Below are 21378 nucleotides of genomic sequence, written 5' to 3' on the forward strand. Positions count from 1 at the left end.
GTGCTGCCCCAGACTGCTTACTTTAATTCCTTTATTTATGTAAAGAATGAGGGATCCCTGTCTACATCATCTATATCATCTCTTCTCATCTCTCTTTCTTCAGTCCCCTGTTGGTCTCCAATAGTGGGATTATCTTTCTCCTCTTTCAGTGTCATTGATCCATTTGCACTAATGAATACCTTCAGTTTCATTCCTAGCATAATTTTTAAAAATTTTTTTAAAGATTTATTTTTATTAATTTGAAGGGCAGAGTTACAGAGAGGCAGAGGTAGAGAGAGAGAGAAAGTCTTCCATCTGCTGGTTTACTCCCCAAATGGCCGCAACGGCCAGAGCTGAGCCGATCTGAAGCTGGAAGCTGGGAGTTTCCTCCAGGTCTCCCACGTGGGTGCAGGGGCCCAACCACTTGGGCCATCCTCCAGTGCTTTCTCAGGCACATTAGCAGGAAGCTGGATCACAAGTGGAACAGCCGAGACTTGAACCGATGACCATATGGGATGCTGGCACTGTAGGCAGCGGCTTTACCTGCTGTGCCACAGCACTGATCCCCTGACCCCCTAGTGTCATTTGAAGGAACCATGTGGGCTTCCCTGGTCCTTTTCCTGCAAGTCTTAGTGTCCCATAAGTTTTGTATTGGTTTGTTTTTAACCTCATCACCATTTGGGTGTCTGCACAGGTTTCCTTATCCAGGTCAATTTGAGTTGAATTCAGTGAACCAGGCCTTAATGGGACTTTAGCTTGTTCATTCTGACTGCTTGTTTCCTCCTCAAGCATCAGTGTGGCAGCACAGGGCGGGCAGAGCCACAATGGTTGTATTCTGCCACTCAGAAAGCTTGTCTGCTTGCTTTCTCTGAGCCCAACTTGTCTCTTTTATCAAGTGAAGCATCAGATCAAATGGTGGTTAAGGTCACTTCAACTCTGCCATTGGATTTGAATTGATATTGAAGTGTTCACTTTACCTGGTTGTTTTATGGGTGATTTAATTACAGCCTCTCACTATAGCTTGCAACTTTCTCCCTCTTCTTTTTTATTCCATAGAAGTTATTGATCAACTAAGCAACCCAGGTAGGTGTGGCAGAGGTGCCAGCTGCCTGGGATGTTAGCCTTGCCTTTGCCCCATCACTGCCTGGGTCGCACGAGCCAGAGATTGTCATTGTTCCTCTGAGGCTTTTGTTTGGGAGCTAATAGCTGAAAGGCCAGAACAGTTGCTCTGTCTTACTGCTTTTTTCTCTCCTCTCTGCTGCCTCTTTCAGATCATCATTATAAAGAAAACTCATCAGGCCAAACCAACCAAGCTCTAGCTGATGGACACTAAAAGAACCGAAAGGTCCACGGTCACGGTGGATGATGCCATGTTTCCCTCTGTCCCTTTTAGAGACTCGCGAGGCATTAGCATAAAGACAAGTCACCACGATTATTTTGTGGCCAGCCCCTTCATGTTAAGGAGCAGGAAGGATTCTGCTGTGATCTGCGGCACGTTCGGCAGCCCCCGCTGAGCTAGTGATCAATAGTGACACAGTCACATCAGATGGCCTTCAAATAGTACTTCCTTTTTCAGATGGGCTGGGAGCGAGGGGAGGAAATATAAGTGCTTCATTCCTCTTAGGCTACAAATAAATAAAGACGTGGTGTGCAGCTGCATTTCTAGCATTCTGGAAGCCTGTCTGGTGTGAGGGAGCAAGTGCGTGTGGTGGGGGGAGTGGATCTGCACCGAGGCTTCTGTCTGGGTTGCCGTGGAGAGGGAGGGCACTGACCAGTGTCCGCTGCAGCTTCCTGCCCTTACCCCTGCCCCTATACCTCCACACCCCGAGAGCACAAAGCAGGCCTCTAAGTGGGCTGTGGGACATCCCGAGGAGGCAACTGTACTCTTTCGCCTCCCCTCCCCCAGAGCCTTTAGTAGAAGGTCGTTTGCCGAGTCTGTGCCCTGGAATCTGGGCCTGCTCCTGCCACTGCAGTTAATGCTGCTTTGTTCCATGCTAAATGAGGCGAGAACGTTCACCCAGGTCACATTCATAATCCCGCTCAGCAGGACGCTCAGCTGCTCAAGAGCGAGAGGGGTTTCTGCAGGCAGGGAAGGGCTGTCCCTTCGGAGCAGGGGGCATGACCCTGGAGAGTCGGAGAATGGGCTTCTTAGCTCTGGCTCTGCCGTGAGCGGACCAGGTCTCTGGGAAAGGCACGTAACTCCTGTGGGCTCCAGTTCCCTTTGAGCAGATAACTGAGTGTACTCTCCCAGGCCCTGTTCTAAGGGAATATAAGAGGGCCAGGTCCCTGCTCTCAAGGAGCTCACACTCTTCAGAGTGGGACTGCAAATGCTGAATGAGACAAACCTCACACTTGCACACCATATTAAATGCTGGGAAGGCCACAGGGTGGCATGCAAAAGAGCCATTTAGTTGGGCTTGTAATAGTCTGAACATTCATTAGCGCTGGCAGGCTAACCAGTGGTGCTAAATACTTTTCGTCGGTTCTTTGATCTTTCTTTTGTATAGTAACGTTGGACTTCATTTCTAAGGTTGCTTTTGGGTTTGAAGTCCCCTGCTTCTATGGTTGTGCATCTCTGGAGGGTATGAGGGCAGAGGATGGGTTAAGGACTCATTCAGATGAGCACATCACAGCTGGTGATTTGCAGGCTACCAGATCTCTTCATGCTTGTGTGTGTTTTGGAGTGAGGACAGCATGTGGTCAGGACGCCATAAGGACGCAAGCAGTGACAGGGTGATGGAATAGAAGCCATATCTGGTTTGGGACCCCTGAAAGAGAGAGTTGGGAAGAATGCCGGGGAGGCTCCTGGACCAGAAGCTGGGAGCTTGGGGGAGAACTGGCACCCTTCTCGGCCATCTGTTAGCTGCTTCGGGTCTCACTGTCTTCTGTGCAGGAGGGGGTCGCTCCTGAGTCTCATGTGGCTGGTGCTGTGGGCTGAGGCTGTAGAACTGTGCAGCTTTCAGAGAGGAGCTGTGAGCTGGGAATGAGAGACCTGTTCATTATGCCGTTGATGGGGGTCTTGTCCTCCCTGGGGCCCAGCCTGCACTGGCCAGCCAGTGGCTTCTGATAGACTCAGGGCACATGATCCCACTGTCATAGAGTGTTTTCTTCTGCTTAATGGCAGTGAACTTGACTGCTCTTAAATCCCGAGGTAGACAGCAGCTACAGTGCCCACTCAGGTAGTTCCTTGTTTTTCTAGTTGCACCTTTCTGTTCGGCTCCTTTGAGTCTTCTGTGTTCTGTGCACCTTGGGGGCTACCCAAGGACCTGGCTGGTGTTTCCACATGAGTTTGAGGGCTCCCTCTAGGTGACTCCTTCCCGCCCAGGATTTCTGCCTCCCTTTCCAAGCTCCTCTGCATACCCAGCTGCCCACACTGCTGTGAACTTTTCCACCTGAGCTCCAGGCAGCTGACCGCCCTGTGGGGTTGTACTACCAGGTGAAAACCTGCACAAACCCAAGTCTCACCAGGTGGAGCTCCCTTCTCTTGCAGAGGTGATCACCTGCCACTCTTGACCTGATTTTGATGTCTCCAGGACCTTCAGACTTCTGACTTAGTTTAATTATTAGACTTTTTTATTTGGAGCAGTTTCAGGTTTACAAAAAAATCGTATGGCAAGTTCAGAAGGTTCTCATACCTCATCACAATTTCCCATATTAATATCTTGCATTAGTGTGGCTCGTTTGTGAAACTGATGAGCCAGTACTGATATATTATTAACTAGTGCCTATAGTTCATAACATGGATCACTTTTTGTGTTTTGCATTCCATGAAAGTTATATTTCTATATCTTCTTAAGAAATTTGAAAGGCAGAGAGAGAATTACATATACACACACACAGACAGAGAAAGAGAGAGAGAGATATCAATCTTCTATCTTTATTTATTTCCCAAATGAATGCAACAGCTAGGGCTGGGCCAGGCCAAAGCCAAGAGCCAAGAACTCAATCTGGTTTCCCATGTGGATGGCAGGAACCCTAGTACTTGAGCCATCACCTGTTGCCTCCCAGGGTGCATTAGCAGGAAGGTGGATCAGAGGCAGAGGAGGAGCTGTGACCCCAGTCAAGGCACTCTGATATGGCATGTGGGCATCCCAAGTGGTGACTTAACCACTGTGCCAAATGCCTTAGTGTACCACCATCTCTGTTTCTCTGTGTCTTGTTCGGAGTTCATATTTGCTATCTGTAGGAGGTTTACTCTGATAACAGCTACTCTAGGCTTATCAGAAGCAGAATCATCTGATGCACTTATTTGTGATTGCTGTCCACAGTTTCACCTTTCTTTGGAAACACCTGACAGAAACATTATGAATAAGGAAAATTTCCAGAGGAACATGATGGCGGGAAGTCTAAGTCTACGGGTGGTGCTTATATTACATTGGTGAATGTTTCAAGCTGTTTTGCTTTTATTGCTTTTTGTGTTACAATTCATGCACCAGGAGACACTACAGTTTATCATGGTCTTCAGAAGTTAATCTCCACAAAATGGCCTGGAAGCAAGGCAATCCAAACACTACATGAGATATTAGCTGCCACAGTCTGGGTATTGTTTGGGTGTCCCTCAGAGTCCCGTGTGTCGAGGGCTTGGTTTCCAAAGTGTTGTCTTAATGATACTAAGGGTGGAAGTTTCATCCAGTGATGGTGTTTGCAGGTAAGCCTTTGGGAACCGATCAGGTTCCGTTAGGTTGTTAGGTGGCATCCCCAGGCTGGAATGATGGGTGGTTTGTGAGGAGAGAGATAGACAGGTAAGTCCCCCCTCTTCCCACCTGAGGCTCTGTGTCATCTTGGGACTCTGCGAGCAGGAACGCTGTCACCAGCTGCCCAGTCTTGGGCTGTGACCACCAGAATAGCTGAAATAAGCCTCCTTCCTAAGTGGCTTGATTAGGTATTTCATTGTAGTGATGAAAATCTGGCAAATACACAAGCTAGTGCTGAAACTGAGGCTGTCCAGAGACTTGTAATATCTGAAGTCCTTTGGTTATCTTGTATGCCATTAATATCTGCTTACCTAGAAGATGAAGCCACAAACAAAACACAGTCTCATATTTTGATAACTTATACACTTTGCATCTTCCTTATTGCATTTTTTCTTTCTAGATGTTAATGAAAAAGAATTAGCCTTGGTATTTTTTTTTTAGCTCCTTTGCCTTGTTGCCCCCTTCAGCTCCATGAGAAACATTCTGAATACAGGCCCTGAATCATGTCTTAAAGCAGGAATTCCTCCAAGGTGGCTATGGAAGTCCGACAGAATGCCAGGTGGTTAAAAATTCACCAACAGGGAGACTTAGTGTACCACCATCTCTTGGTAAGCCAGGAATTGCTTGTGCTACTACTGTAGGAGCGTTTGGCTCAGGTTCAGTGTAGTTACTTGGATAAAAGGCAGATGTGTTTATAGAACCCCAACAGGACTATACAGGTGGAGGAGGGAAGCTAATGCCGTCAATGCTGGGGCACCAGGCAGCAATTCAGGACTCAGCTCTGGCCCCTGGTCCCTGTTCCAAGTAGACATTCTCCCGTGAGTACTGGGGGTGACTATGCACTTGTTCTTGGAGGATTGCCGCTGGTCATAAACCGCCCATGAGTCTGGATCTGTGGTAGTCAGCCAGTGATGGGTGCAGTATATATTTAGCCATTTTGGTGCTGTAAAGCAGAATTGTAGGGAGATGGGAGTCCTCTATGTAGGCGTCTCTCATTTCCTGGGGCTGAGCAAGGGGGGAGGGTGAAGAAGAAGCAGGGATCTGTAGAGTCACGGATGTTGGAGGCATTGGGGAGGGTGGGTAGAAGAGGAGGGTTCTGTGCACAGGAAGCCATGTGGAGAAGCCCTGGAATGTGAGATGATGTGCTGTGACTGAGGAACTCCCCAGTAATGGGAGAAATCATTGGTGCGAGGTGAAGCTGGACCATGCTGGCTATGTAGGCCTTGCTGGGGGTATTGATTACCGTCTTTAGAGAAGATGGATACAAACTTGGGGGGTCCTCAAGCAAGGCAATAAAATGATCTGATTTGAATTTTAAAGAGTTTGAGAGGTAGAGGGTGGGGCAGTGACAAAACCAGTGAGAAGGCTATCTGTGGATTCAGTAAGAGAAGGTTTTCTGGGATCAGGTGTGGCAGTGTAGACAGAGGTGAGAGGGTGAGAATTGACAGGTGGTGCTTACTGATTAGCTATGATGGATAAGGGAGAAGCCCCTTTGAGGATGACTTCCAGGGTTCAGGCCTGAACGACTGATGGATTTCCTGGGGGCTGTTAATCAGGATGAGGAGGGATAGGGAGGAACGTGAGATGGGGAATGAAGATGAAGAAAAGCATGAATTTCTATTTGAGGAACAATTCAATTCCTAAGCATCAGGCCAAACCTCCTTAGTTGTCCTAGGTACCCTTGGAGCCCAGTGTCCTGCAGAAGGGGCAGTAAAGGAAGTGTCATTTCTGAGTGGCAACCTGTCGTCGTCATTAGCCTTGGCAAACAGGGGATTGGCGTGGCTTGGTCACTGGAGGAAGGTTGTTGGCTCCCAGGCCTGAACTGCATCTCTCCTATGAGCTGACTTCTCACTGGGAGCCATCTGAGGAATGATGGTGAGCTTGGCTACTGAGGTTGAGCTGGGTAAGGACCACCTTTCTCTGAGTGGGTCTGGTCTCAGACTGTCTCACTCTTGGTGTGTGTGAGAGGCTCCAGGCAGACTGAGGTTAGTGTGAAGGTGGTAATGGTTCCTTGGTGAGATGCTCTTTCTTTTAGTGGCATGGTAGAAAGTTGCTATTCTCTAGCCGGCGCCGCAGCTCACTAGGCTAATCCTCCGCCTTGCGGCGCCGGCACACCGGGTTCTAGTCCCGGTCTGGGCACTGATTCTGTCCCGGTTGCCCCTCTTCCAGGCCACCTCTCTGCTGTGGCCAGGGAGTGCAGTGGAGGATGGCCCAAGTGCTTGGGCCCTGCACCCCATGGGAGACCAGGAGAAGCACCTGGCTCCTGCCATCGGATCAGCGCGGTGCGCCGGCCGCAGCGCGCCAACCGCGGCGGCCATTGGAGGGTGAACCAACGGCAAAAGGAAGACCTTTCTCTCTGTCTCTCTCTCTCATTGTCCACTCTGCCTGTCAAAAAAATAAAAAAAATAAAAAATAAATAAATAAAAAAAAAAGAAAGTTGCTATTCTCTTCCCAAGGCCTCTGGTTTTGCCTGAGGTGTAGGCTTTCCAACCCTCGCTCAGCTTCCCTGGCATTTCTATTCTCTTTTTGATTCATGTCATTAGTGTGGATGTTTAGCTTTTGTCTGGGAGCTTTTGCCTGAATCCTGCTTTTTGTGTCCCTGTGGTCCCTTTGCGTGAGCCTCAGGTGCAGCTCTAGTGGAGTTGGGTTACCATGGCGGATGCATTCTCAGAAAGACAGGGCAGTGGTTTCTTCACATGACTGGGAGGGAAGAAAGGCAGGGAGAGTGAGCGAGTGTGTGGTGTGGGTGTGATGTGTTAGTGGGTGTGTGGGGCAAGGGAGCACACAAGCCCCTCCGTGTGTGGGGGTGTGTGTGGAACTGATGGAGTGAAGTAGGCACTCATGGGGTGATGAAGATGTTGCCTGTCTCAGTGTAGCTTATTCACATGCAGAATTCTGCCCTCCTTGCTAGGAAACCCTGGCCAAGGCTAGAAAGCTGCCACCCCTCACCCCCCAGCATATCATGTTGCACCTGTCCTGCTGCACCCCGCGTTTTCTGCTGCTCCGGCATTCTTAGGCCAGCCATACCCTCCCTGAGGGAGAGATGGGGTAGGGTGGTGGCCTAGAAGGGGTCAGTGTGGGAGGACTGTGGAGGCACACAGGCTCTTGTGTAACTGGTGACCTTGCTTGGTCCTGAGGTCCTGATGGCTGAGGAGATGTGAGCCCCTGAAGCTTGTGCTCCCAACCGCACCAAGTCAGCACAGGAGCCAGCAGCCATGCAGCATCTAAGAGAGAGCATGCGGAAACTGCCCTCTGGCTGGAGGCCTTTTGAGGATGGGTTGTCACCATCCAGGCCTCACACCATTCCCGACTGTGTGTGTATCACCAACACAGGGACAGGGTATGCAGCCTCAGCAGAGCTCAGCACAGAGCAATGCCAGCCACAGTTAACTCTGCCCACACTGTCAGGTCTCTGTGGCTTCGTCCACCGCTGCAAGATGCAGTAGCTATGCCACCTCTCCCTTGCTGGTCATGAAATGCAGGAAATACCTTTCCTGAACAGGTGCTTGTTCAACTTTTATCTTCTCTTATTCATAGGGTTTTTGCTTGGCTGAACCTTCAAATTATTCTGAGGCTGTTAATTTCTGAGATCTTTTAGGCTGTTTTATATTATGTATGTGTAAAAAAAGAAAAGCCAAATTCCAGTGGGTCAGTGTGTACTAGGGTGGGGTACATGAAGGGGTTAATATCATAGGTACTTAATAAATGTTGCATTGTCCTTCCCTTTTCTTGTTTCATTGTTACAAAGAATGGCATCTAGGGAGTATCTGTAGTTTTGACCCAGCATCCTCACTTCTAGGATCCAACCTAAACAATGAGCTGGATGAGCTCAGTGGTATAGGTGAGGCTGTTCCTGGATGCCTTAACAGTGGCGTAACCTTAGGTGGTCATGGGAGGGCCAGTGTTGTGGTGTAGCAGGTTAAGCCTCTGCCTGCAATGCCAGCATCCCGTAGGGTGCCAGTTTGAGACCTGGCTGCTCCACTTCTGATCCAGCTCCCTGCTATGCACCTGGGAAAGCAGCGGAGGATGACCCAAGTGCTTGTGCTCCTATACCCTTGTTGGAGACCCAGAAGAAGCTCCTGGTTCCTGGCTTTATCCTAGCTCAGTCCTGGCAATTGCAGCAGCCATTTGGGGAGTGAACCAGTAGATGGAAGATCGATCTCTCTCTCCTGGTCTCTCCTCTGTAACTCCATCTTTCAGGTAAATAAAAAATAAGTCTTAAAAAAAGTAGTCATAGGCAGAAGAACCATTGCATGCTATATGATAGGGAAATGCATACAATGGCAGGGAAATGTGCCCAGGTCATACTTAAAGTTTAAAAACCAAATTGCAGAGAATTTTAAGTAATATGAACCTTTTTACATTTGTGTCTGTGAATATATGTTACTCAGTACATAGAGAGCTAAGCATCCAACTGTTGAGAGTAGGGACTTCCTTCTTTTACGCTGCATGTTTCTGCATTGTTTGAATAGTTTACAGCAAGAAAGTATGCATATATTAAACATTAACACACCTATACTTTGGCTTGGAAAATAACTTGGGAATATAATCATGTTAGTTTTTTTTTTTTAAATGTTAACCCAATTTCTTTACTCCAATCAAGAATTCAAATGTTATGATTTCCAAAACATCTATACATCTGGGGCTATCTCGGTGAAGTTCCATTAATTGAAAAAAAAAAGTGTGAATGCATTAGTGTTTATCAAGCACTTTTGTATAAGAGATTTTATCTTCCCTGAAATTCCACTTTACGGATGCTAAAATTCTAGGGCAATGAAAGGCAGAGCGTCTTGCTGTAAAGATATTGAAGGGAGAGTCCTCACATTGGGGACTTTCAGATTTGGAAGCCTGCTTGGCTAAACACCGTGCTCTGCTACACCTCTGAGTAAGACCAAGGGGAAAAAGGAAGCAATAATTTCTGGTTAAGTTGGTTTTTATAAACTTAGGAATAGCCTCCAAACAAAACACCTGCGTCCCCTCCCCTCCACCCAAAGATTTATTTATTTGAAAGGCAGAGATTTAATTCCCAAATGTCTACAAGAGCTGGAGCTCTCCAGTCAGAAGCCAGGAGCCTGGAACTCCATCTGGGTCTCCCACGTGGTTGGCAAGGACCAAAGAACTTGGGCCATCCTCCACTGCTTTCCCAGGTGCATTAGCAGGGAGCTGGATTGGAAGTAGAGCAGCTGGGTCTTGAACTGGTGCTCATACGGGATGCCGGTGTTGCAGGCAGCAGCTTGACCTGCCACGCCACAACACCGACACCACAAAACACCTGCCTGGCTCCTCAGTTCCTCATCTATAAAATGGGCAGAGGGGCTAGGTGATGTTCAAAGGCCCTTCCACTGCTAACATTCTGTGATTTGGGACATTCGCCATCCCTCTTTTCACTAAGTGTTTGCTTCTTCCCCACAGTACGTAGGAAGCCTGGATGTGCCAAGGCCCAACAGCAGGGTGGAGATCGTGGCCGCCATGCGCCGGATACGGGTGAGTGGCCGGAGGTGGGTTGTGTGGAGCTGGGATTCAGCACCTTAGTGCTGGCCCTTTTACATGGTGCTGGAGGCACCAAATGGGTGGGTGCATCCCTTCTCCCTGTGTCATCTGGGGAGCTTTTCTGAGTGGGGTGGTAGATCTTGATAAAAGGCCAAGGTTAGAATGAACATTATATCTGAAGGGATAGTATCTCCCTCTTTTGTAGCCTGAAACTCCTCCAATAGGGACACCTGTTATCCTGTAGCTGTGAGATGATTGGCCTGGTAGTGGAAGAGAGTGGTGAAGTATCATTTTTATACAAAGATTTTAGGGCAAAGCCTTGGGAATTATCTGGTGGTTGACTTAAAAACATTCAAAAAGGGCAACTTGCTATGGTATGGAATGTGAGATGAGTTGAATTTTTAGGATTAAATGTGGGATTTCTGCCAAATCTCCTTGTCATCTGCTTTAGGCTCTGGGAGTGTGTGCATTCCCTTCTGCTATTTTGTGTACTCTAAGAGGGCTTGGTAAACATTCCAGCCTGTTGCTGTCCAACTTGGATGTGCAGTGCAGAGACAGAACAAGAATTGAACTACCTTCTGAGTACTGTGAAGGAATTTGTCCATGTCCTCTTCACTGGAGCAGAAGACATTACCCTAGACTTGGGCATGTCAGGGGCATGTTGAGGATTGGCCACATGGATTTTGATGGTGTTTTTAGCGAGAATTGGTGATGGAAAGGGGCTGGATCGATCATCCCTGGAAGCAGCCTCGCTTGGGCGATTGTCCTTTATGTGTGTTAGGATAGCTACTCATATAAGCGGAAAACGTGTGACCCAGGCTGGGAGCTTCATTTTGATTTATTGGTTTTCTTTCAGCCAATTCATCTGATCAACAGAAACCTTAACTCAGGGACAGCGAGGCTAGGGAGGAAATTAGCATGTTTGCTGCCGTTTCTTAGAGCAGCTCATCAGCTTGATAAAACCATCTTTTCACTGACTCGGTCCTCCTAGTCTTTCAGCATTTCTTAATTGAATTTATTGAGATGACCATTAGTTACAGTCATACTATACTTTATGGACATAGTAATAAGTAGCTTCCAAGTACTTTTTTAAAAAAAATAGATATTTATTTGAAAGGCATATTAACAAGGAGAGGGAGGTAAGGAAGGAGAGAAAGAGAAAGAGAGATCTTCCATCTGCTGGTTCACTCCCCATATGGTGGTCACAGCCAGGTCTGAGCCAAGCCAAAGCCAGGAGCCAGGAACTCATCCAGGTCTCCTACATGGGTGGCAGGGGCTCAAGCATTTTGGGCCATCTTCTGCCTTCCCAGGCACATTACCAGAAAGCTGAATTGGAGACATAGCAGCCAGGACTGGAACCAGCACTCTGATATGAGATGGGGGCATTGCAGGTGGTGGCTCAACCCACTGTACTTCAATGCCATCCCCCAAAGCACTGCCACATGAGTTATTTTACTTAGTGTCTCCAGCAATCTGTGAAGTGGGGAATAGTGTTACCCTCCTTTTCTAGATGAAACTGAGGCTTGGGGAGCTGCAGTGAGGTATCACATGGGTCTAGGAAGGGACAGACATGTGGCCCAAGTGTGTTTTCTGCTTGGTCTCATGAGAACATGGAAATCGCATCACCTCCTTGGCTGCAGGCTCGGCATTCAGTATTTCCAGGCCTCTTCTGCTCCTTCGCCTTCTAGCTCAGGGAGAAAGCCCAGACACTGTGGCTGGGGAGTACTTTGGGGTGTTACCATTGTTGGGAGGGGCTTCAGCTCTTACCGTGGTTGTCATTGTTGCTGCCATGAAAGAAGGACTGGACCTGGAGCTGGCTTGTCCTTGGGGTTTTCATCGAGAAAGAACTGCACTTTTGTTGTTCATGTTTGACCAAGGGACAGGGTATATGATGTTGCTAATATCACTATCATTGGCTGGCGCCGTGGCTCACTTGGCTAATCCTCCGCCTGTGGCGCCGGCACCCCGGGTTCTAGTCTCGGTTGCCCCTCTTCCAGTCCAGCTCTCTGCTGTGGCCCGGGAGAGCAGCAGAGGATGGCCTACCAACTCTACTTATCAAATAAAAAAAAAATCACTATCATTATGAAAGTGATGTCTCTATAACAGAAGCTAGTCCTAGTAATGTTTGTTTATATCTCAGGTGCTTTGTTAGGCTTTTTAATATTGATGTGATATTTTATTATTTATTATTAACAACTACACCAGATGAGGTAAGGATATTATTACATTTTATAGACAAGGATATAGAACCATGGACAGGTTAACTGGTAGAGTTGCGATTCATACCTAAGACTGTGCAGCCCTGTTTGTCACCCTGCAGAAGGCTCTTTGTGATGCTCATGAGTCGTGGCCCCAGTTTGAGAGCCAAAAAAATAGGACATGAACCCTTCCCAGGAAGGGGGCCAGTGGCAGGAACACAACCCTTGCAATGAACAGAGGTGCAGGGAAATGTCCCTGGAAGTGGGGAAGGCTGAGCGTAGCGTTGGGCTGGCTGGTCATGGGATCTGGAGGGATTTGGGGCTGCCAGCCCTTGGGGCCCATGTGCCTCTTCCTGCAGTCCTCTTTCTGTGAGCTGCTTAATGAGCAGCTCATTAAATTGGAGAGAGAAATTACTTGGCCAGCAAGTTGTTTGGTCTGGTTGTCCGGTCACTTGTTTAGACTGGGCACCGTTAATAGCAAGGGCTCTGATTGTGTGTTTTACCCCAAGCTGCACAATTCACTGCTAGGTCCAGACGGCTATTTTCTTTTCTTCTTTCCCTTGCAGAAGCTGTTTTGGCTGTAATTACAGCTGTCAAGAACTAGGGCATGGGATCTCTGTGTAAAGAACTATTCTTGACTTTGTCCTTTTGTGTTGAACGGTGCCAGGCTAACATGGGGCCGGACACGACAAGCTGTGGCCGCTGGGTGCTCTCCTGGCTTCAGAAGACACAGGCCTCACAGCTGGGCCAGTGCAGTGAGCAAGCCTCAGAGAGCAGCAGTTGCGATCTGGATCTCAGGGCCTTACCTGTGTAAGAGGTGTTGTGCCTTCCCAAGCATCTTGGATGTGAATCTCCCCCCGACCCTCTCTGGAGCAGTGCACGAGACAGTTGATGGGCAGTGAGAACGGTTCCATTTCCCAGGGAGGAAGCTCTAGCTCCGTTAGCTTCCTCCCCCTCGCTAATGCTGAACATAGTTGTCCATGCACCTGTCTTGTCTATTGTACACTATTAGCACCTACGGAGGGCTTTTAAGATATTAGCACAGTAGAGAATAAGCACTCAACAAGTATCTGATGAGTGAATAAACAAGTACACACACTGACGGCAGACATGGGTGGTGACCAGTCTCCGTTTTTCCTGGAGTGAAGGGATCTGCCTGGGGGCATGCACAGTTGTGCTTTAAGCTGAGGCTGAAGCAGGTGTATGCATCCCTGTTTCTGCCCGGTCTCTCCCTCCCACTAAGTGGACTCTGAGCCACGTGTTTTGGACTTTGTTGATTTCCCTCCTTCTTGGTATTCTTTCTGAATTTATAATATCTCTCTTAGGCATCTTTTTCTATTTTTTTTAATTTGATAGGTAGAGTTATAGACAGAGAGAGACAGAAAGTTCTTCCTTCTGTTGGTTTACTCCCCAAATGGCTGCCACGGCTGACCCTGAGCTGATCCGAAGCCAGGAGCCAGGTGCTTCCTCCTGGGCTCCCATGCGGGTGCAGGAGCCCAAGCGCTTGGGCCATCCTCCACTGCCTTCCCGGGCCACAGCAGAGAGCTGGACTGGAAGAGGAGCAACCGGGACTAGAACTTGGCACTCATATGAGATGACAGCACCACAGGTGGAGGATTAGCCAAGTGAGCCACGGCGCCAGCCTAGCATCTTTTTCTTTTTAAATATGCTTTCAAGGTATTTTTATGGCAGTTAAAAACACATATCATGAAGTTTAACTGTTTGAAATGTACAGTCCAGTAGTAGTAAGCATATTCTCACAGTTGTCCTCAGATCTCTAGAACTGAAACTGTACCCACTGAACACAGTTCCTTCTCTTGCCCCCAGCTCCTGGTACTTAACTGTCTGTGTTAAGTCCAGGGTGGCCTGACTCTGCTGCTTGCCGGGGGCTCCTGGTTGAAGGTGAAGGGGGGCAATGGTGCTTACATTAGGCACTGGCATTGCACCATGAGGTCTGCTCTGTGAATTAGTGAGTCCAGCAGCCACATACTTGGTATGACTTGTGTTTCCTTTGTTCCCAAATATTAGCACTTCTTAGCTTCCATGGGAAGGGAGCACTGTGTAATCAAAAGAGCTCGCAGTGAGGAATGAGTGAGATAGGGCTGGAGTCTTCTCCTTGACTTAATGTGTAACCTTGGCAAGACATCCAGCTGCCATTAAATCTGACTTTCCTCATTTTTAAAAAGGAGGGCATGACGCTTCTTGTTCCGTCTCTCTGGTGCTATTGTTGAATCTGGGATAATGTGTGAACAAATGCTTTACAAACCATAAAGGGCTATTTATATTCATTGGTATCATTCTTATACCTTCCTTTGGGTTTCAAAGCATTTCATAAATGTAGATAAATACCCAGAGAGATATCGAGCTGCTCATCTAGCTCCTTTTAATAGCCAGCGTCTTTTTCCAGGTTTCAGTGCAAACATCTTTTCCTTGGAGAGGTCTTTCCTTGACTAGGTCACCTTGTCCTCTCGTGTTCCTGCAGTGCCACAGCACCCTCTTTGTAGCACTGGTGGCACGGGGCCCATCTGAGCTCAGTAATTTGTTGAGTAACTGAGAAAATTAATCTTAGTTGATAGCTATGTGAGCATAGGGCAGGGAAGCCAGAGAGGCTGCATTTACAGGGTTCTAGAAGGAGGATTGCTGCAATAACATCTGGCCTGCCCACTTCTGTAATTCCAATGACGATTCTCGTATGCAGAGAGCCAAGCTGTCAGCTGGAGCTACCTTTCTCCCTCACATTTGCAACCTGTTGGAGTTGCTGGTAGAAAGCCTCAGCTAGGAGAGCAGAGCCATCTTGGTTGGCATTTGGTACTGGAAAGCGGACAGCAGTCATTGTGGCTGAGGACCAGATTCCTGGCCATTGCAAGAACCAAGGGACGGATCCTTGCAGTAGAATGGTGCAGAGCCTGCTGGGGACGGTGTGGCCTGGACACCAGAGGTCACATGCTGGCCACTAAGTGATACCCAGAGAGGTTTTGTCTCCCATGTGACTCCTCTGGCTCTGCGATGGGCACACTCTTGGCCGTCCTGCAAGTATTTTTCCAACTGGTTCAGTAGGGCATCAGAGTTTCCTATTTAATCATGACTTGATTTCTCCAGGAGTGCTGTTGAGCCAGGGCCTTAAACATACTGGGCTGGTGACCAGGAACTGGCCAGTCTCTCCCTGCTGCTCCCTACCAGTATTGGCAACTTTCTGAGAAATTTTTTTCCCAAAAGAAAAGCTAACTCAGAAAACATAATATGACCCCTGAATACTCTCTTGGGAGAATGTGAATCAAATGCTCTTGAGGGATGGGTGGGCCAGTGGCTTCATGGAGGCAGTGTCAGCGGCTGCTGTTCTTCTGTGTGTTTCCTCCTTCACTGGCCATGAGCTTCTGCACATGACCTCCTCCTGTGTTCAACCAAGGAACCCGTTTTTATTGCCCTGAGCAGGCTTTGTCTGAGAGTCACTCCCTCACCTTTTATAACTTTCTCTCCAAGTGGAACTAATGATTCTCTCATCCTACGTTCACAGTTGGCAAGCCTGCTTCTGAACAGCTAAGGTGTAGCATAAACCTTTCTCTCTCTCTTTCATTGTATTAGCATGGTTCTGTTATTTCACTATGCTGTTAGTGTCTTAAGACAACACGTAACAGGATAGGTGTTTGGCCGAGGGATTAAAAGGCTTGGGATGCCCGCCCATGTGCCTATTGAAGTGACTGAGTTCAAATCCTGACACTGCTCCTGATGCCATCTTCACGCCAACGTGCTCCCTGGGAGACAGCAGGTGACAGCTCAAGTACTTGGATCCTGCCACCCACATGGGAGACCTGGATTCAGTTCCTGCCTTTGGCCTGGCCCAACCCCAGCCACTGTGGGCATTTTAGAAGTGAGTCAGCAGATGGGAGCTCTTGGTCTGTCTTGTCTCTCCATCTGTCTGCCTCTCAGATAAAGTAATTTTTACAAAAAGCCCAGACTTCTTTGTTTGACTGTTCTGGAGGTCAGAAGCCTGAAATGGGGCTAAAATCAAGGAGTTGGCAGGGCTGCTCTCCTGCTGGAGGACAGTCTGCTCGTTTGCTTGTGCAGCTTCTGGAGGTTGCCTGGATTCTTTGGCTCCTGGCCTCTTTCCATCTTCCAAGCCAGCAATTGTGCCACTCTGACCTTGCTTCTAGTCATCACATCTCAGAGGGAGTCTTCTGCCTCCTCCTTTCACTTACAAGGGCCGTTGTGATTAGATCGCTCCCCTGCTCACCCTTTTATTTATTTATTTATTTTTATTTTTAAATTTTTTTGACAGGCAGAGTTAGAGACAGAGAGAACCTTTCCATTGGTTCACCCTCCCCCCCACCCAGATGGCCGCTACGGCTGGCACGCTGCAGCTGGTGCACTGCGCCGATCTGAAGCCAGGAGCCAGGTGCTTCTCCTGGTCTCCCATGGGGTGCAGGGGCCCAAGCACTTGGGCCATCCTCCACTGTGTTCCCGGGCCACAGCAGAGAGCTGGACTGGAAGAGGAGCAACTGGGACAGAACCCGGTGCCCCAACCGGGACTAGAACCCCAGGGTGCCAGGATTAGCCTAGTGAGCTGCGGCCCCGGCCCTGCTCCCCCTTTTCTAACAATCCTGCATAACTCCACACCCCAGACATACACACTTCTTGAGCCCCTGCAAAGGCCTGTTTGCCATGGAAGGTAACATGTTCATGGGCTTGGAGATTAGGTCATGGATCTCTATGGGCAAGGCATTATTTAGCTTACCACAAATGAGATTAGAGAATGTGGCTCCTATCAGGGGGATTGGAAAAAATTCTGTCCCCTTACTGAAGTGATGTAGTATGGGGATCAGGAAGAACTAAATTCAAGTCCTGTTCCTTCTGCTTGCTAGCTGATTGGACAAATGTCTTAACCTATTGATCTTTATTTAATCATCAGTAGAACTGGGATAATGTCTTCTCAGCAGATCGGTTTGACGTTATATGTGAACATGTGCAAAACACCGAGGGAAGTGCCTGATGCATGGATTGTGCATCATGGGTTATGGTTACTTTGCCAACTTTCTAATTACTCTGTATTGGGTGGGGACATGGGGTAAAAAAATAATACATGTTGCCTACCAGACATATAAGCACTTAATAGGTGTTAGCTATTATGAGTAAAGACATTAACTCATCAGGTTTGAGGCCAGCCGGTCTGTAATGAGTGCTACTCCAAGTAGGTTCTGTGGCTTTCTTGGGATTTAAGGATGTATTGTCAGGAGTCTCAGACCTCTCTGTAAAAATGAACAATTTTCTGTTTTCATTTGATCCCAATGATGACAAAGTAAAATAAGCCTTTTCTGGACTGTTGGAAAGACCGAATTATGCCTGAACATTTGTTTTTATTGTCAACAATTCTGCTTGCTTATTTATATCTACCTCTGATGGCAGCAAATACAAGTTGAATATCTCCCCTCCCCAAATCTGAAATGTTTCGAAGTCTGAAACTTTTTGAGCACTAACATGATGCCACAAGTGGAAAACTCTATACCTGACCCAATTTGATGGATGGTGTCAGTCAGAACCTAGCTGCACTAAATGATTGTGCAAAGCTAACTTTAGACTGTGTGTTTAAGTTATATAAAGCATAAATAAATTTTGTGTTTAGGCTTAGGTCTAATTCCAAAGATTTTGTGTATATATAAGATTCATAATATACAAATATTTCAAACTCCCAACAATAATTCAAAATTGGAAGCATTTCTGGTCCTAGGCATTTCAGGTAAGGGATATTCAACTTCTAGTTCTTTTAAAATTTTCATGCCCTGTAAGGAAAAAAAAAACTAGAAAACTTTTTAATATGTAAATGGATTCTCATAGGGTAGAGGGCACATGACTGTTCTTTGCACAATCATGAATTATGAATGAATATTTTGCAGTAGTTGGAATCAAGGAAAGTGGCCGAAAAATGGAGTCAACACCTGGTGCACAGTGCTGTTGGCAGGGCTGATATGTAGCCACACTCCCTAGGGCAGCCGTGTGAATTGCTTGTGGCTGGTGTTTGTTCCGATTATTTGCTGCATCTTTTTGCCTTGTTGGCACCTGTGCCTTCCTGGTTGTCAAAATTCCGTGTCACCCCTGAGTGTGCATACATTAGACTTGAAAGAGCTTGGCTAAGGTAGTGACTGCATATTATGTTGTAAATAGAGATATATTTTAGTTAAAAGGACAAAGTCAAGGTGGGTGTCTGGCCTAGTGGCTAAGATGCTAGTTAATATGCCCACGTCTCATGTTGGAGTGCCAGGGTTTGAGTCCTGCTTCAGCTTCTAATTCTAACTTCTTGCTAATGTGGATTCTAGAAGGCAGCAGTGATGGTTCAAGTAGTAGGGTTCCTGCTGCCTGTGTGGGAGACCTGGACTGAGTTCCTGTGGCTCAGCCCTGGCTGATGTGGGTATTTGAAGAGTGAAGGGTATTTTGCTCTGTCTCCTTCCCTCTGTGTTTGTGTGTGCATCTTTGCTTCTCAAATAATAAGAGGGCTGGTATTGTGGTGTAGCAGGTAAAGCCGCTGCCTGAACACTGGCATCCCATATAGGTGCCAGTTCGAATTCCAGCTGCTCCACTTCTGATCCAGCTCCCTGCTAATGGTCTGGGAAAAGCAGTGGAAGATGGTCCAAGTTTTTGGGTCCCTGATATCCATGTGGGAGACCTGGAAGAAGCTTCTAGTTACTGGCTTCAGCTTGGCCCAGCCCTGGCTGTTGTAGCCATCTGGGGACTGAACCGTCTTCCACTGTCTCTGTCTCTCCCTCTCTTTCTCTGTAACTCTTCCTTTCAAATAAATAAATAAATAAATAAATAAATCTTTTTTTGTTTTTTATTTTTTTTAGTGATTTACTTATTTATTTGAAAGTCAGAGTTACACAGAGAGAAAAAGAGAGGCAGAGGCAGAGAGAGAAAGAGGTCTTACATCTGCTCGTTCACTCTTCAATTGGCCACCACGGCCAGAGCTGTGCCGATCTGAAGCCAGGAGCCAGGAGCTTCTTCCAAGTCTCCCACACAGGTGCAGGGTCCCAAGGGCTTGGGCCATCTTCCACTGCTTTCCCAGGCCACAGCAGAGAGCTGGATTGGAAGTGGAGCAGCCAGGACTTGAACTGGTGCCCATATGGGATGCTGGCACTGCAGGCGGCGGCTTTATCCTCTATACCACAGCGCTGGCCCCAATAAATAAATCTTTGAAAAGGAAATTTGGCCGGCGCCGTGCCTCACTTGGCTAATCCTCCACCTGTGGCACCGGCACCCTGGATTCTAGTCCCTGTTGGGGCACTGGATTCTGTCCCGGTTGCTCCTCTTCCAGTCCAGCTCTCTGCTGTGACCCGGGAAGGCAGTGGAGGATGGCCCAAGTGCTTGGGCCCTGCACCTGCATGGGAGACCAGGAAGAAGCACCTGGCTCCTGGCTTCGGATCCGCGCAGCACACTGGCTGCAATGCACCAACCATAGCAGCCATTTGAGGGGTGAACCAACAGAAAGGAAGACCTTTCTCTCTGTCTCTCTCTCACTGTCTAACTCTGCCTGTCAAAAATAAATAAATAAATAAATAAAGGAAATTCTTCTCTAGCATCCCTACTTTTTAAAAACTGTTAATTTGAATTTATTGGTTACATAATTTGTATTAACTTGTGTAAGATCTCTCTATATATATAGTTTAATATTTCACATAATTAAATGATGTTAAAACAAGCATGTTTCCAACACTTTTTAGGATAATAGTTTTTTTATTTTAAGATTTATTTTATTCATTTCAAAGGCGGGGTGACAGACACACACAGACACACACATGAGAGAGAGAGAGAGAGAGAGAGAGAGAGACAAAGAGAGAAAGACATTTTCCATTCACTGGTTCTCTCCCCAAATGGCCACAACAACCAGGGCTGGGCCAGGCTGAAGCCAGGAGCCAGAACTCTATCCTGATCTCCCACATGAGTGGCAGGGGCCGTCCTTCACGGCTTCCCCAGGCACATCAGCAGGAATGGCCCACATCCTTGCATTCAATGGAGTTCCTGGGTCCTGGCTTCACCCTGGCCTAGCCCTGGCTATTGCAGGCATTCTTTCTCTCTGCCTATTCCTCTCTCTCTTTCACTCTGCCTTTCAAATAAATAAATAGATCTTAAAAAAAAAAAGACTGACTGTGCTTGGCTCTGCTTCTATTTCCAGCTTCCTGCTAAAGCAATCCCTGGGAGGCAGCAGGTGATGACTCAAGTATTTGAGTTCCTGCCACTCACTTGGGAGACCTGAATCCAATTTCTAGCTCCTGGCTTTGGCCTGGCCCAGCCCTGCCCTTCTGGGCAGTTGGGGAGTGAACTAGCAGATGGAAGATCTGTCTGTGTGTCTCTGTCTCTGTGTTCCAGATAAAAATAAATAAACGAGCTGAAACTTTATTACATTTTAGAAGACACCCGATGTGAATCAGGACACTTGATGTGTGTGTGATGGGTGGTTACAGCTGTCTTTCTGTCAGCCAAAGAAAAATTCAGTGTTTTCTCAGAGATACTGAGGCAAAGCATTCTTATCAATATAAATATCAGTGCACTGATAGTAGAACCTAATCTCCACCCCCACACTCACTTAAAAAGACAAATTGATTTCATTTGTTGGGCCAGTGTGCTTCGGGCATGAGAATCTAGCAGTGTAAAAATCAAAGTGCTGGTCTGCAGGGAGCTTATATTCTGGGTTGGGAATAGATGAGGAGAAAATACACATATTTTCATGTGTAAGTTCTCTGCGGAACAGTAAAACCGGGCATGAATAGAGATCCAGGCGGTGGGCTGGGAGCGTTATTACGTGTGGACTTCTGGCTTATGCTGACACTTGAGTCCTTAGAGATGTGAATGCAAAGCGGGAGTGAGCCATGTGGGTATCCAGAGGAAGTGTTCTGGACCGGGGGACCAGCTGGTACCAAGGCCCTGGTGGTAGGAATGGGTTTTGCAGGTTCAGGGAACAGCTAGAAGGCAGGGGGGCTGGTGCCTAGGGAACCTGAGTGAGAACAGTTGATTATTCCTGGGAATTCATTCCC

General features: G+C 47.5%; 1 protein-coding gene across 2 annotated transcripts in view; it reads left to right on the forward strand.

Annotated features, from left to right (window-relative positions):
- The window catches only part of LOC133760330 (carboxyl-terminal PDZ ligand of neuronal nitric oxide synthase protein-like), a 354785-nt gene that overhangs the window by 81785 nt on the left and 251622 nt on the right, over positions 1–21378 (forward strand). For both annotated transcript variants that reach the window (XM_062192633.1, XM_062192634.1), the window contains exon 2: positions 10086–10157. In XM_062192633.1, the coding sequence (XP_062048617.1) occupies positions 10086–10157 (72 nt within the window). The remainder of the gene's footprint in view (positions 1–10085; positions 10158–21378) is intronic.

Source organism: Lepus europaeus, chromosome 5, assembly GCF_033115175.1.
Source record: "Lepus europaeus isolate LE1 chromosome 5, mLepTim1.pri, whole genome shotgun sequence".
Classification (NCBI taxonomy): domain Eukaryota; kingdom Metazoa; phylum Chordata; class Mammalia; order Lagomorpha; family Leporidae; genus Lepus; species Lepus europaeus.